Source organism: Phyllobates terribilis, unplaced genomic scaffold (genome assembly GCF_046119375.1).
Source record: "Phyllobates terribilis strain yellow unplaced genomic scaffold, ASM4611937v1 Scaffold_1__5_contigs__length_1240528914, whole genome shotgun sequence".
Lineage (NCBI taxonomy): Eukaryota > Metazoa > Chordata > Amphibia > Anura > Dendrobatidae > Phyllobates > Phyllobates terribilis.
In genome coordinates, this window is record NW_027362761.1 from 43949168 (window position 1) to 43966274 (window position 17107).

Consider the following 17107-nt stretch of genomic DNA (forward strand, 5'->3'; position numbering starts at 1 on the left):
TGTGATGTCCTTGCTGATATTCCCGGAGAGTGACATGACTTGTTGTCTCACATGCAGACTGCAGTCAATCAGCAGCCACTCATTGACTGCAGCCTGCATGTGGCATAACAATGTCACATCACCCACCAGGAATAGCAGCACCGAGAATGAGGTGAATATACAGTGTTTTTAATTTAACTGGGCTCCTGAAATGATTAAAAGGGCTGTCCAGTACTCGGACAACCCCTTCTCAATCCCCCTTGTAAAATAATAACAGCTGTGCTCACTTCAAGTGTCGGCTCCGTTCCAGTGGCTGTCCCGAGAATCGCGTAACATTATTATGTCACATAAACCCTGTGAACCAGTTAGCTTCACTCTCCCTGCCTTCAGAGAAATCACATACATCCGGAGGAAGTGAGAGTTGCTGCTCTCTGATTTCCTTAGAATGTATGGAGAGCTAAGCCAGCACTGATTGGCTATAGGGATTGCGTGACATGACAATGTTAATCAATCCCCGGGAGAGCCAGTGCTGACATCGCTAAAACAGAGATGTCATCCGAGTGCAGTCCCATGTTTTCCACGGACTCATTGACTTGCATGGCCAAGTGCGATCCGCTAATTGCATCCCAATTGGGCATGCAGCATTTTTTTTTCCTCGGACCGCTTCGGTCAGAGGAAACAATCGGACATGTGCACAGCCTCAGAGAATTACATTGGTCCAAGTGCGATCCGATGTTCTGTCGGATCGCACTTGGATGGAATATATGACCTGATGCACATGGAATGTTACGAATTTCTTTAACAGCAAAAGTCGAGGGAAAGAAGAATCAGGCATGTTGAATTTCAATATGTGCAATCCTTCAATGACATAAGACAGTTGCAGATGCCAGAATAGTCTGGCAGCACTTATACTGACTGAAAACAAATGCATATTCTGCCAAGCAGAGCTTACTTATGTATGGGTAGTCGGAAAGAATAGCTATTGCCTTGAAGTTATCTAAGGTCACCATCATAGAGTCGTTAATATATCATTAGCATAAGAAACAAAAAAAATGAGATATGACAAATTACCAGCACCACTGGTATTAGCTGTGTGAATTTCTCTTACCTAGCAGATAGTCTGACCTGCTTAAAGATGATACTATAAACTTATGGAAATGATCTCATTACACTGAAACTGTTTTAGTGTAAATGGCTATGATTTATGTCAGCAGCACTTTTCATTAACATCCATTTTCAGTAAACTTTCTAGTCTTTTAGCTATAATTTTCCATTTGCAGTCCATCTGGAAACAAGTAAACACCACAGCTGAACACCTATATATAATATGCCTGAAGAAAAAAGTACTAAATAATAAATAACCCAATACTATCACTAGAGACAGACAAGTGCCTGGGGCTTAGAACTGCTCTGTCTGTCCCTAGTGGTGGAAGGATGTATCTACAGGAGATTAAATCAGATGGGAGGCCATCAGAGGTCTAAACACCTGGGGCACCAATGAGACTGGCTAATGCATTCAGGCATGGTTCTGGAGTTTATTCTCTCTGAACTATTCCTGTCTGGGCAATGTATAAATCAACTGCTAAATAACTATGATAAAAAAAAACTTCCATGGTCAATGCAGTCTATTATTTTCTGCTAAGAGAATAAATTGCACTAGGTCCCCTGAAATATTTTACTTTGGATCTAAAAGTGAAGTGGGGCAAATTTTATGATCAACTTTAAATTATGGAGATGTAGTTACTGCTTGCATAATAGCAGGTTTCCTGACATTTTTCATACCAGGTCTCCTGACATTTTTCAAACCAGGTCTCCTGACACTTTTCATACCAGGTCTTCTGACACTTTTCATACCAGGTCTCCTGACATTTTTCAGATCAGGTCTCCTGACATTTTTCAGACCAGGTTTCCTGACATTTTTCAGATCAGGTCTCCTGACACTTTGCAGATCAGGTCTCCAGACACTTTTCAAACCAGGTCTTCTGACACTTTTCATACCAGGTCTTCTGACACTTTTCATACCAGGTCTTCTGACACTTTTCATACCAGGTCTCCTGACATTTTTCAGATCAGGTCTCCTGACATTTTTCAGACCAGGTTTCCTGACATTTTTCAGATCAGGTCTCCTGACACTTTGCAGATCAGGTCTCCAGACACTTTTCAGACCAGGTCTCCAGACACTTTTCATACCAGGTCTCCTGACACTTTTCATACCAGGTCTCCTGACATTTTTCATGCAGAACATAATAATGCATAAAAAATAGCTGTTCACTTGCTGGCAGCATTACAGTGATGTGGGGGGTGGGTGGGTGTGACAAATCCATCCATCTGCTCTTGTATTTATTATGTAGCATGGATAAAAATAGTAGTCTGAAGTCAGTTTGCCATTGGTTACCAGTGTTCCAGATATAAACATTTCAGGGCTTAAATAAAAAAAATCTTTTTCATTTGGCCTTTTAGGGCATATGGCTTTATAACAGAAGGAAGGGGATGGATTTGGCTCTGGATACCATTTTATGAGAATGGAGAGCAGTTAGCAAAAAGTGGATCAGCAGATCTGACCCATACATGGTTGGCGATTTTTTTAAAAAAATGTCATGTAATTCTAAATTTCTCATATACCGGCCACTAAGATGTATAAATCAACTGATTACAGGGGATAATGAAATGGGGCTCATTTCAATTGTCTGATCTTAGAGCCAACTTATAGCTTAAAAGGGGCTGGCATGATGAAATAGCAACTTTAACTATCAAGGACCGGACATTTTAATAATTTAAACCCTTCTTAAAGTTTAAGTAGGATTCTTTAATGGTCTTTGTTATTTTAATCATAAACTGTGATAGCCATTGTTTGAAGGGCAATAACATTTTGATGAGGAATGTTTATTTTTTTTATCATATTGCGATTTTCTGATGAGTTATTTGTCTTTTACATAGGACTGCAGGTAAATCTATAACATTTATCATGCCCTTTATCACATACGACACACATACAAAGTTTCACAAACTTTCACTAAATAACAAGGTTTTGAAAACGACAAGTAACTATGATGTCATGCTACTGAAACCCAACTTCATTACTTCTCAGTCTCCTAGACCTGTTGATGAAGTGACCATCAGTGCTTGATGTACTCACCTACCACTAGTGAACGCTCAATCAATCCTATCATTAGTTTCTAATACTTCTTCGCATAGTGAAAAGCTGTTGTATCAATAAGACAGGACTGTTTCAAAAGGACCCAACAATCAGTGAAGATGAGCGGAATAATTATCTCTTTTAAGGCCCTTTTAAGTCTAAACTTATTTAGGTCCTATTTAACATAACCTGTTATACTGGAATATATGAATTCATCATTGGTGGATATACAGAGGCTAGAATATAATATTTTATTATAAGATTTGTGTCTTCTGCTTATCTGTGATAATGTTACATAACATGTTATTTCATAAAATGGTAGGTATATAAACTGTATCAAGTACGCGAGCTGGAATCATTTTCAGAAATATTACAGAGATCACTGAAGGCCGATACAATTGGGAATAACTCCTAATCTTCCGACATGAGCTCTGAATTGACTGGAATATCTGACAGCGGTAGAATGCCCTTGAGCTACAGCTCTCTTTTAATGTACTTAACAGTATGGAGTCTGATCTTTTACCAGTGCTTAGATTACAAGAAGGACACGAACGTGCATAAGGCAGGGGGGCTACGCATTTCTGAGGTGCTTCTTGCCCAGACATACATGAAACTCTTAGTTGATCACAAGCATAAAGTTGGAGACTTAAGGGGGGGAGGAGAAGTACTCCTGAGGAGGGGACAATTGTATGGAAGCAAAGGGAGGACTAGCAGTGGTGCCACCTCCCACAACTTTCTATTTCACACTGGGCTTGTGAATGTCCTTCCCTACACTTCTCCAAATTTCAGAGCAGCATGGCATTGAGTGACGTTTGATCAGATTATTATCGTCATAGGGCACAAAAAAGAAACCTGTCTAGAGGCGGTAAATAAAGCAGCATGGCACACTGTCTTATTCCTAGAGGCAATCAAGGGCAGCTACTTCAGATCATGCCCACTTTGAAGACTGGATAATGTTGCCCCTTTCCTCCCCACCTATGTACTTATTGCACACTTTGTCACTCACTGCTGGACATCACTGCTAGCAAAGTTACATTTACCCTCTGGTACTTTGGAGCACTGAAGCTATGATGGTAATCATCTGGAATGTATTTTTACAAGCATTTTTGCTGGCACTGGTCAAAGCAAATCAGAGGGGCTCCAGAGACCCTGCCAACTGCAAGCTCAACAAGAAAGTAAGTGAGACTGCTCAGCTCTCAAGGGAAAGGGCAGGGGGCTCAGTCACTGAACTTCTCTGGGGGTCAATGTATGTTATTACAAGTATTAGGTGTGATTATTTCTGCATTTTATCCTATTTACCATGTTTACTTTATTGGAAAAAGGTAATGAAAAGTCAATATTTGTAGTCAATTCATACAGGGTCATTTGTTTAATATTGTGGAACATTTTTACTCCATTTATCATCTCATAATTATCAATCTATCTCCTCTTTATTCACATTTCAGATCTGTCATTTCATAATTACTCAAAATCAATATCTTATCATTTCATAGTTATCTATCTGTCCTAGTTATTGCATTGCTTATATATTGTGCATTACTTCGCTCTCTCTCTTATAAAGGGACGTGATATAACATTCCATAGTTTAAAACTTATACATTAATGAGCATTTTTTTTTTCTTTATGTCACTTTTTTCTCATCATGGTGTTTCTGATTTCCAGAAGTTGTGACTTCCTAGCATACAGTTGTGCAGACATTACTTGCATGATTGATGATGGATGGAATCTTTCAGCCAAAATTAAACTTTTTTTTTTATATATAGCAATCATATATACTATTGACAATATTTTTAACCCTGTAATAACTATCATTTAAAAATACCGCACAGAGCTTTAATTATATGGTTAATAATTTTTAATGTATAAAATTGGAGTTTGCTCAGAGATGGGTGGGAGCTGGTCCGTCACTGACAGCTGCAAACTCCACAGGTTTCTACCATTGGTGACTTTTGGATCACTTTCTGCTTAGCGCCCACGTGTGGCACATCTGTGGATTGTTTCTTAACTAGTCACTGTATTCAAAAATAATATTGAAGCGTAACTGAACCTAAAATGAAATATGGAGAATTGCTTAAATACCAATTCCTAAATATATATGTATCAGGATTAATATAAGGAGAACAGTTTTGAGCAACAACAGAAGCCTGCTACTTTATTAATAGAAGAGCTTCTCTGCCAAAATAAGTACCAAATAATAAATGATAAGCATGTAACAAGACCTATTATTTCCTATCACAGCTAACGGTAATACACAGAAAGCTAAGTATTCATCAAATATGATAATCATTACGCCGATCATATTAAAATGACCATTTTTATGAAATAGAACAAATATGTTTATTTAGCATAATAGATGTAATGATTATCTTTACTGATCCTTTTTACAGTCATTTCATTATGAGTATTTTGCATATACCACATGTAAAGCGCCATAGAATAAATGTCGCTATAATAATAAATAATAATAATATGACTTCCAGACTGGAATGATAAATTGGAGAAAGACGTTTGATTAGGATGTTCCTGATTCTGTACTGATTTTTTTACACCTCCATAACATGAACACATACATTGGCCCCCATTTACTAAGATGGCGGCACCTGTTTTCTGGTGTATTGTGGCCAAACTTCAGGTGGAATAGGTTGTTTTAGTTTGATTTATTGATATTTTCCTCCAAAAGGAGCATTGTGTTAGCCGAGAACATGGTGAAGGATAGTTTTATGGCAGCTTTGGCCACTTATCACACATGGTAATTCACTATTAAAAGGGGCTTTTCTCACAATTTGATACTCAGTTCCTTCAGCAACCAGGAGACAAAACTCCCTGCTGACAACTGTACATAATAGTGAAAAGCCACAAGTTACACAATGTCGTAAAAGAAGGAAGAACCACAGTGTAAAAGAGCCATGAGTGGAAATATAGTGTAAACCTGTGCAGCGGTATCTCACACTCGCCATGAGACTGTGCAGAGGTGGCCATGAGACTGTGCAGAGGTGGCCATGACACTGTGCAGAGGTGGCCATGACACTGTGCAGAGGTGGCCATGAGACTGTGCAGAGGTGGCCATGAGACTGTGCAGAGGTGGCCAAGAGACTGTGCAGAGGTGGCCATGACACTGTGCAGAGGTGACCATGAGACTGTGCAGAGGTGGCCATGAGACTGTGCAGAGGTTGCCATGAGACTGTGCAGAGGTGGCCATGACACTGTGTACAGGTGGCCAAGAGACTGTGCAGAGGTGGCCAAGAGACTGTGCAGAGGTGGCTATGGCACTGTGCAGAGGTGGTCATGACACTGTGCAGAGGTGGCCATGACACTGTGCAGAGGTGGCCAAGAGACTGTGTAGAGGTGGCCATGAGACTGTGCAGAGGTGGCCATGAGACAGTGCAGAGGTGGCCATGACACTGTGCAGAGGTGGCCAAGAGACTGTGTAGAGGTGGCTATGAGACTGTGCAGAGGTGGCCATGACACTGTGAAAAGGTGGCCATGACACTGTGCAGAGATGACCATGAGACTGTGCAGAGGTGGCCATGACACTGTGCAAAGGTGGCCATGACTCTGTGCAGAGGTGGCCATGAGACTGTGCAGAGGTGGCTATGAGACTGTGCAGAGGTGGCCATGACACTGTGCAGAGGTGGCCATGAGACTGTGCAGAGGTGACCATGAGACTGTGCAGAGGTGGCCATGACACTGTGCAAAGGTGGCCATGAGACTGTGCAGAGGTGGCCAAGAGACTGTGCAGAGGTGGCCATGACACTGTGCAAAGGTGGTCATGACACTGTGCAGAGGTGGCCATGACACTGTACAGAGGTGGCCAAGACACTGTGCAGAGGTTGTCATGAGACTGTGCAGAGGTGGCCATGAGACTGTGCAGAGGTGGCCATGACACTGTGCAAAGGTGGCCATGAGACTGTGCAGAGGTGGCCATGAGACTGTGCAGAGGTTGCCATGAGACTGTGCAGAGGTGGCCATGACACTGTACAGAGGTGGCCAAGACACTGTGCAGAGGTGGCCATGACACTGTGCAGAGGTGGCCATGACACTGTGCAGAGGTGGCCATGACACCGTACTGAGGTGGCCATGACACTTTGCAGAGGTGGCCATGACACTGTACAGAGGTGGCCATGAGACTGTGCAGAGGTGTCTATGAGACTGTGCAGAGGTGGCCATGACACTGTGCAGAGGTGGCCATGAGACTGTGCAGAGGTGACCATGAGACTGTGCAGAGGTGGCCATGACACTGTACAGAGGTGGCCAAGACACTGTGCAGAGGTGGCCAAGACACTGTGCAGAGGTGACCATGAGACTGTGCAGAGGTGGCCATGACACTGTACAGAGGTGGCCAAGACACTGTGCAGAGGTGGCCAAGACACTGTGCAGAGGTGACCATGAGACTGTGCAGAGGTGGCCAAGACACTGTGCAGAGGTGGCCAAGACACTGTGCAGAGGTCACCATGAGACTGTGCAGAGGTGGCCATGAGACTGTGCAGAGGTGGCCAAGACACTGTGCAGAGGTCACCATGAGACTGTGCAGAGGTGGACATTACATGGGCACCCAAAGCGGTATTTCTGGTTGGTGCAGCCCAAGGCACTGTGTGGGGAGACACCCAAAGTTAGCAACATAATTTGCTTATTCTCCATTACCCAAAACTAAACACTTAAAAGAATAGTAGAATAATAAAACATAAATCCAATTAGAGCATACCTTAAATTGGATGTTACTTCTATGGTAAATGCAGCCCTGTAGACATTCCCTGTGAAAAATCCACATTGTAACGTGCAATATCCATTATTATTGTAGTCCATTATGGCTGGGGCAGTCGATCAACATTTTCAATGACACCAGGTGGATTACAAAAGATCTAACTGGGACTGTTCTCCAAGTAAAAAAAAACTTTGGTAACTATAGAATCAAAAATTAAAATATGGCCATCTTTTCAAACAATGTCAGCAACAATTATTATTTCTTGTTAAGTTTCACCTGATAATATTTGATATGGTTAAAATGATCTTAGTCTAATATGTATGCACATTTTAAAGGTGACCTTGCACATTAGATATGTCAGCCACATTTTATTCCACCATTTTGTTTCTACAGGCCTTTTATTTCCCTGCACATTAATCTCTGATGTGGTCTGTGGTCATAAATCAGCTGAGAGGAGCTTACAAAAAACAATTACAAACTCTCCATCCAGACCATCAGAAAGAGCTCACTGCCAGATTCTCTGTTAACTCATTCTGCAGCCAACAATAGACAGTGGAACACAGAGGCTGTAGACAGCAAACAGCATAAAATTTTGAATGAAATCCTAATGCAAATATTGTTAGTCCAAAATACATACATTTCAGTAAAAAATGCACCAAAGGTGCACACCTTTAATAAAAACAAATGAGTAAATTTATGCTGAGCATGTCATATAGGGCTGAAGTATTTTGCATCGTGCAAATCAGAAACTGTTCAATTGGAATCTGGCAATAGGATCAACCTTCCTAAACCGTCTACATGGGCACACAGGTCATATAAATCTGAATAAAATGATACCTTGATATATGTGATCTGATGTCTTATTCTAGAGAAATACATGTTTTTCTTATATGTCCTCTAATTGTGCTGTCAGCTCTCCTGCAGAGCAGTGCCTGATTGTAACTAACACAGTACTGCAAAGTGGAACCTTGTCTCATTTACAAACACATTTGCAGCTGACTTTTCACAGTGCTATCAGCTCTGATGTACTGCTTTTCCCCCACACTGACTGCCTGGGAGATGGAAGCTGAAGCACTGCGAAAGGACTGCAGCTGCAAATGTTTCTGTAATGCTACAAGGCTGTACTGTGTTTGCTCTGCTGTACTGTGTTAGCTCTGTTGTACTGTGTTAGCTCTGCTGTACTGTGTTAGCTCTGTTGTACTGTGTTAGCTCTGCTGTACTGTGTTAGCTCTGCTGTACTGTGTTAGCTCTGTTGTACTGTGTTAGCTCTGCTGTACTGTGTTAGCTTTCCTGTACTGTGTTAGCTCTGCTGTACTGTGTTAGCTCTGCTGTACTGTGTTAGCTCTGCTGTACTGTGTTAGATCTGTTGTACTGTGTTAGCTCTGCTGTACTGTGTTAGCTCTGATGTACTGTGTTAGCTCTGATGTACTGTGTTAGCTCTGCTGTACTGTGTTAGCTTTGCTGTACTGTGTTAACTCTGCTGTACTGTGTTAGCTCTGTTGTACTGTGTTAGCTCTGCTGTACTGTGTTAGCTCTGCTGTACTGTGTTAGCTCTGTTGTACTGTGTTAGCTCTGTTGTACTGTGTTAGCTCTGCTGTACTGTGTTAGCTTTCCTGTACTGTGTTAGCTCTGCTGTACTGTGTTAGTTCTGCTGTACTGTGTTACCTTTGCTGTACTGTGTTACCTCTGCTGTACTGTGTTAGCTCTGCTGTACTGTGTTAGATCTGTTGTACTGTGTTAACTTTGCTGTACTGTGTTAGCTCTGATGTACTGTGTTAGCTCTGCTGTACTGTGTTAGCTTTGCTGTACTGTGTTAACTCTGCTGTACTGTGTTAGCTCTGATGTACTGTGTTAGCTCTGCTGTACTGTGTTAGCTTTGCTGTACTGTGTTAACTCTGCTGTACTGTGTTAGCTCTGCTGTACTGTGTTCTGATCTCACTGCTGAGCTGTGTGTGATTATGAGAGCAGACTGTCACTGTCAGTTATTACATGGCTCCCACTGGTAATGCCCCCTTTCTTATAAAATCATCTCCGGAGGCAGATTCTCATGCAGATCAGTGTCTGGCCCATAGACTACAACAGCTCATTTACATATAAGGAAAATGTGGGTTTCTCTGCAATAAGACACCGGATCATAGATATCAAGGTATCATTTTATTCAGATTTCTATGACCTGAATGCTCAATTAGACGGCTTAGGAGGGTTGATCTTACTGACAGATTCCCCTTAATTGAGTCAGATTAGTCCAGTGGATTCATCAATGTAGAAAAGATGATCAGTCAGGGTCTCAATAGCAAGATCGTAGGCTGACTTATGAAATAGAGAACGTAGTCCAAAGGAGACCATTCCTTTTGACTGTGAGAACATGCTATTTGCCTATATACTTTTTTTTGTAAGATGTTACATGCAATAAATAACATCTTAATTTATTGCAATCAGTTCTGTCCGAACTCTTCCTCAATATATTTGGAATATTGATTTCTGCCTGTTATACTCTATTATCACTGCAGCATGCTTCCATATTCTACAAATAGCAGAAATTTCAACAAAAGCTAAAAAAAAAGTCATACTGCCCATGCACAATATCTTATTGGAAGTTGTGCAGTATAGCCATTTTAGTTAAGAAAAAGACATGTGATTGTAAATAAAAATGCTAATGATAGGACGTGCTGCAGATTGAAAAATACACTTGTTTTGCACTGCCCCAAATATTTTTTGCTATTGTTAATCTTTTATAGATCAAAGTCATTTTAATTGAAACCTTTGGTGCCACAATTTTACAGCATAAAAACTCATCAAGATGAAGAAACTTGCAAGTGTGAACTCAGGCTAATGAAACTGCCACTTCCAATACTGATGATTTCATAAGGAAATGCAGTTCCTATGGATGAGTGGAAGTAGTACACATAATTATGAAATGTATCATCCAGGCTGATTCTGAGAAGGTCACCTTTCTTGTTAGACAGTGTGTATATATTATACACAGGGCTTATTGATATTATTGCACTTTTATAATGTAGCTCATGAAAGTATCAGTTAGGTGTCATCCTCTGATGGAGTGATTCTCTGTGGAAATTCAGGCCAAAAGTGCATTCACAACTCCCGTGCATTTACATATTAAAGCAAAATGAAACTACAAAGTTTGTTGAAGGTTGTTGAATAGGAGATAAAGAAAAGAAGGTTCTTTGAAAACAGAAAGCTATTTAATAAGAGTTTAGATCATGATTTGTCTTCATATGTGGATGAACAGCAACAGACATGTAAGAAGTTTGATTTCATTAAAATTTCAGTGTATAGTTCCCCTTTTTAGATTGGCAATAGAATGTGAATTACTGGCCTGATGTGTAAGGAGATAGACATACTGTCCACGTTCCCCTTGAAGTCACTAATATTGTTATGGTGTATAATGTGAACTGTGAGAAGCGTTATTAGTGTTGGTGTTGTATTCTGCCCAACAGTAGAGAGAGTTAGGGTTAATGTTTGGAACTAGCCCAGAGTGGGAGGGACTAAGGTGAAGGGAAAGAGACAATTTCCTGTCAGGACGTCAGATAGGGCCCAGTGTGCCACAAAAGCAGACCTAAGGTCTGACTAGTCAGCAGAGCCACTTGACGTGGGTGTCCCTGACGTGTGTGGAGACCGAGGCAGTGGATAGCGTGATCCTGAGGAGAGAGAGGAGAGAAGTGATCTAAGTAGAGAGTGATCAATGGGAGATGGGTCCTGGGACAGGACGCCTAGCAGTACAGCCCCGAGTTTATAACTCAGATAGGTAACGGGCCAGGATGGAAGAGAGACAGTGAGATGAAGAGAGTGCCCCGGACGGGAGTTCCAAGGTGTCAGAAGCGGAGGAGCTAAGTACTGGCCATATTGACAAACTAGTTCCTTTAAGAGGAAGAGAGGATGTGGGTTGAGAATAGGACTGTGACTTACTAGACTGTAGAACTGTGTTGGGTAGTGGTGAAGATATAGGAGAGATAGAACCGAGTCATTCTGAGAAGGACAGGGAGAATGTATGTGAAGATGTTGAAGATGCTCCATGTGTTAAAAGAAACGTTTGTGAAGTATTACACCCGCTATCTACTGTATAGTTCCCACCAAATTGCTGTTTAGTAAAAGACTGCTTATTTTTGAGTGGTGGTCTCTCTCATTGAGCTGTTCATCATACGTCCTGGCCTGCCGAAGTCACTGGCATCATGTGGCCTGCAAGGGCCTAGCGCCCCCATAGCACAAGTCCACACACCAAGATACGACCCCCATCTTCATGTAATGTGATGGGACGTAAAAGATGAATACCTCACCCATGGATACCACCCCGTGCCACGTTACAGATGCACTACACAAAAGCACTTGGATAGAGGCATAAAATAAAACTCAATATCAATTGCTGTTATGAATGAAAACATTTTTTGTTAGTAAGATGATCGTCATCAAGACCCAATGCTCTGAGGGCATGGGAATCAGAAAATAGTTTTTAAAAGGAATTTGTCAGTAGGATCAGCCCTCCAAAGCCATCTACAGTGGGGGAAATAGGTATTTAACACACTGACAATTTTATAAGTTTTCCCACCTACAAAGAATGGAGGAGTCTGTAATTTTTATTATAGGTTCAACTGTGAGAAACAGAATCTAAAAATAAAAACCAATTAAATTGCATTTTATTGCATGAAATTAGTATTTGATCACCTACCAACTAGCAAGAATTGTGTCTCTCGCGGACCTGTTAGTTTTTCTTTAAGAAGCCCTCCTACTCTGCACTCATTGCTTGTATAAATTGCACCTGATTGAACTTGTTACCTGTATAAAAGTCACCTGCCCACTCACTCAATCAATCACACTCCAACCTGTCTACCATGGCCAAGGCCAAAGAGCTGTCTAAGGACACCGGGTACAAAATTGTACACCTCCACAATGGGCTACAGGACAATAGACAAGCAGCTTGGTGAGAAAGCAACTACTGTTGGCATAATTATTAGAAAATGGAAGAAACACAAGATGAGTGTCAATCTTCCTCTATCTGGGGCTCTATGCAAGATCTGGCCTCGTGGGGTAAGGATGATTCTGAGAAAGATCAAGAATCAGCTCAGAACTACATGGGAGGACCTGATAAATGACCTAAAGAGAGCTGGGACCACAGTCTCAAACATTACTGTTAGGTGCACACTACGCCGTCATGGATTAAAATCCTACAGGGCACGCAAGGTACCCTTACTCACATCAACACATGTCCAGGCCCATTTGAAGTTTGCCAATGACAATCTGGATGATCCAGAGGAGGCATAAGAGAAGGTCATGTGATCAGATGAGATCAAAATAGAACTTTTTGTTATCAATTACACTTGCAGTGCTTGGAGGAAGAGGAAGGATGAGTACAACCCAAAGAACACCATCCCAACCGTGAAGCATGGTGAGGGAAACATCATACGTTGGTCGTGCTTTTCTGCAAAGGGGAGAGGATGACTGTACCATATTGAAAGGAGGATGGATGTGGTCATGTATCGCGAGATTTTGGCCAACAATCTCCTTCCCTCAGTAAGACCATTGAAAATGGCCCATGGCTGGGTCTTCTAGCATGATATTGATCCGAAACACACAGCCAGAGCAACTAAGGAGTGGCTCTGTAAGAAGCATTCCAAGATCCTGGAGTGGCCTAGCCAGTCTCCAGACCTGAAACCAATAGAAAATCTTTGGAGGGAGCTGAATCTCAATATTGCCCAGTGACAGCCCCGAAACTTGAAAGATCTGGAGAAGATCTGTATGGAGGATTGGGCCAAAATCCCTGCTACAGTGTGTGTAAACTTAGTCAGGAACTATAGGAAAAGTCTGACCTCTGTAATTGCAAACAGAAGTTTCTGTACTAAATATTAAGTTCTATTTTTCTATTGTATAAAATACTTATTTCATGCAATCAAATGCTAATTAATTATGTAAAAATCATATAATGTAATTTTGTAATTTTCTGGATTTTTTTTTAAGATTCTGTCTCTCATAGGTGAAGTGTATTTACGATAAAAATTACAGACATCTCCATTCTTTGTAGGTGGGAAAACCTGCAAAATCGTCAGTGTATCAAATACTTATTTTCCCTACTGTATATGGGTATGTAGGTCATAGGAAGCTGAATAAAATGATACATTGATATCTGTGATTCAATGTCTTATTTCAGAGAAATCCATGTTTATCTTATATGTAAATGAGTTGTTGCAGTCTATGGGTCGGACACTGATCTGCATGAGAATCTGCCACCAAAGCTTATTTTAAGTAAAAAGGTGCATTAAAAGTGAAGTTTTACCTTTAAAGTGAAGCTCTGGTTTACTTTAATTATTTTATTAGACACACTTAGCATTTATAATACCTCATAAAGGCTGCTGGCATTTATTGATATGGGCTTATAAATGCCAGTTTCTAAAACGGAATATCCGTGTCCCGTGTGTCCGTGTGTGTCACACGTGTGGCAACCGTGTACGGCCCGTGTGCCGCATCAGGATCACACAGACAGCGCCTGGGAATTAGCGCTACAGTTAGCGTTGTTCCCAAGCACTGGGTGCTGAACATTGCCCTCATCATGGTTCCCTGCCGGCGCTGCCATCAGCACCAGCAGGGACAATGATGAGGTTAGTGGTAGTCTGCTGCTGCAGAGGAGACGGGGAGAATGAGCCACTCCGGAGCTGCAACTCAGGAGTGGTGTCCTGTCACTCACTGAGCACAGCTCCGGAGCTGCTCCTTCGCCCCGGCTCCTCTGCAGCAGCGGTTGGACACCTAGGAGAGGTGAGTACATGGATTTTATTATTTTATTCTTATTTTTACAGGTGGGGACACTGCAGGATCAGACTACTACTACTCTCATCATTGGCCAGTAGTATGCATATTGCAAACCTGTGGTCACATGCCGTCTGTTCCCAGTGCTTGCACCGGTGAATTCTCATGGCACATAGTGCATGTGATGTGAGGATTCACAAGTCTTCATCACATAAAATGACTTCAGACTTATAGTTTAAGACTGGACAACCCTTAAAAGGGGTGGTCCCTTAAATAAACATACATGCTGACCCCCCTCCCCCACTATATAGTAATGTCTCCCATCCTGTACTAATGTTCCCCACACTGGGCCCCTTACAGATATACAGTACAGACCAAAAGTTTGGACACACCTTCTCATTTAAAGATTTTTCTGTATTTTCATGACTATGAAAATTGTACATTCACACTGAAGGCATCAAAACTATGAATTAACACATGTGGAATTATATACTTAACAAAAAAGTGTGAAACAACTGAAAATATGTCTTATATTCTAGGTTCTTCAAAGTAGCCACCTTTTGCTTTGATGACTGCTTTGCACACTCTTGGCATTCTCTTGATGAGCTTCAAGCGGTAGTCACCGGAAATGGTCTTCCAACAATCTTGAAGGAGTTCCCAGAGATGCTTAGCACTTGTTGGCCCCTTTGCCTTCACTCTGCGGTCCAGCTCACCCCAAACCATCTCGATTGGGTTCAGGTCTGGTGACTGTGGAGGCCAGGTCATCTGGCGTAGCACCCCAACACTCTCCTGCTTGGTCAAATAGCCCTTACACTGCCTGGAGGTGTGTTTGGGGTCATTGTTGTTGAAAAATAAATGATGGTCCAACTAAACGCAAACCGGATGGAATAGCATGCCGCTGCAAATGGAGAGCATGTGACTTAAATATGAGTGTCTGAGCAAAGGGTCTGAATACTTATGACCATGTGATATTTCAATTTTTCTTTTTCAATAAATTTGCAAAAATTTCTACATTTCTGTTTTTTTCAGTCAAGATGGGGTGCAGAATGTAATTTAATGAGAAAAAAAAATTAACTTTTTAGAATTTACCAAATGAAACAAAGAGTGAAACATGTAAAGGGGTCTGAATACTTTCCGTACCTACTGTATGTCCCCCATCCTGGGTCCATCCTGATATATCTGTTCCTTATCCTGGGCCCCATCCTGGTATACATGTCTTATATGGACCCACATGGGCCCATCCTGGTATATATGTCCTCCATTTGGGCCCATCCTGGTATATATGTCTCCCATCCTTGTATATATGTTCCGCGTCCAAGCCCATCCTGGTATAAATGTCCCCCATCCTGGATGATAAGTCCCCCTTCCGGGCCCATCCTGGTATATATGTACCCCATACTGGTATATATGTCCCCCATCTGGGCCCATCCTGGTATATATATCCCCCATCTGGGCCCATCCTTGTATATATGTTCCCCATCCTGGTATATATGTCCCCCATCCTGGTTTATATGTCCCCATCTGGGCCCATCCTGGTATATACAGGTGCATCTCACTAAATTAGAATATCATCAAAAAGTTAATTTATTTCAGTTCTTCAATACAAAAAGTGAAACTCATATATTATATAGAGTCATTACAAACAGAGTGATCTATTTCAAGTGTTTATTTCTGTTAATGTTGATGATTATGGCTTACAGCCAATGAAAATACAAAAGTCATTATCTCAGTAAATTTGAATAATTAACAAAAAACACCTGCAAAGGCTTCCTAAGCGTTTAAAAAGGTCCCTTAGTCTGTTCCAGTAGGCTCCACAATCATGGAGAAGACTGCTGACTTGACAGATGTCCAGAAGGTAATCATTGACACACTAAGTAAATGCAAAGTAAATTTTGCATTTTATTTGGAAATCAAGGTCCCAGAGTCTGGAGGAAGAGTGGAGAGGCACACAATCCAAGCTGCTTGAGGTCTAGTGTGAAGTTTCCACAATCAGTGATGGTTTGGGGAGCCATGTCATCTGCTGGTGTAGGTCCACTGTGTTTTATCAAGACCAAAGTCAGCACAGCCATCTACCAGGAAATTTTAGAGTAATTTATGCTTCCCTCTGCCGACAAGCTTTTTGGAGATGGAAATTTCATTCTCCAGCAGGACTTAGCACCTGTCCACACTGCCAAAAGTACCAATACCTGGTTTAAAAACAACAGTTTCACTGTACTTGATTGGCCAGCAAACTCGCCTGACCTTAACCCCATAGAGAGTCTATGGGGTCTTGTCAAGAGGAAGATGAGAGACACCAGACCCAACAATGCAGACGAGCTGAAGGCTGCTATCAAAGCAACTTGGGCCTTCATAACACCTCAGCAGTGGCACAGGCTGATCGCCTCCATGCCACGCCGCATTGATGTAGTAATTGATCCAAAAGGAGCCCCAACCAAGTATTGAGTGCATTTACTGAACATACATTGCAGTAGGCCAAAATTTCGGATTTTAAAAACATTTTCCAAGCTGTTCTTATAAAGTATTCTAATTTACTGAGA

The 17107-nt window shown here is 41.6% G+C and overlaps 1 protein-coding gene across 1 annotated transcript in view; it reads left to right on the forward strand.

Moving 5' to 3' along the window:
- The first annotated feature begins 3822 nt into the window (after positions 1 to 3822).
- LOC141165790 (metalloprotease TIKI1-like) overlaps positions 3823 to 17107 on the forward strand; it is a 192584-nt gene continuing 179299 nt past the window's right edge. The window contains exon 1 of the mRNA XM_073651704.1: positions 3823 to 4290. Within this exon, the coding sequence (XP_073507805.1) occupies positions 4183 to 4290 (108 nt within the window). The 5' untranslated portion in view covers positions 3823 to 4182. The remainder of the gene's footprint in view (positions 4291 to 17107) is intronic.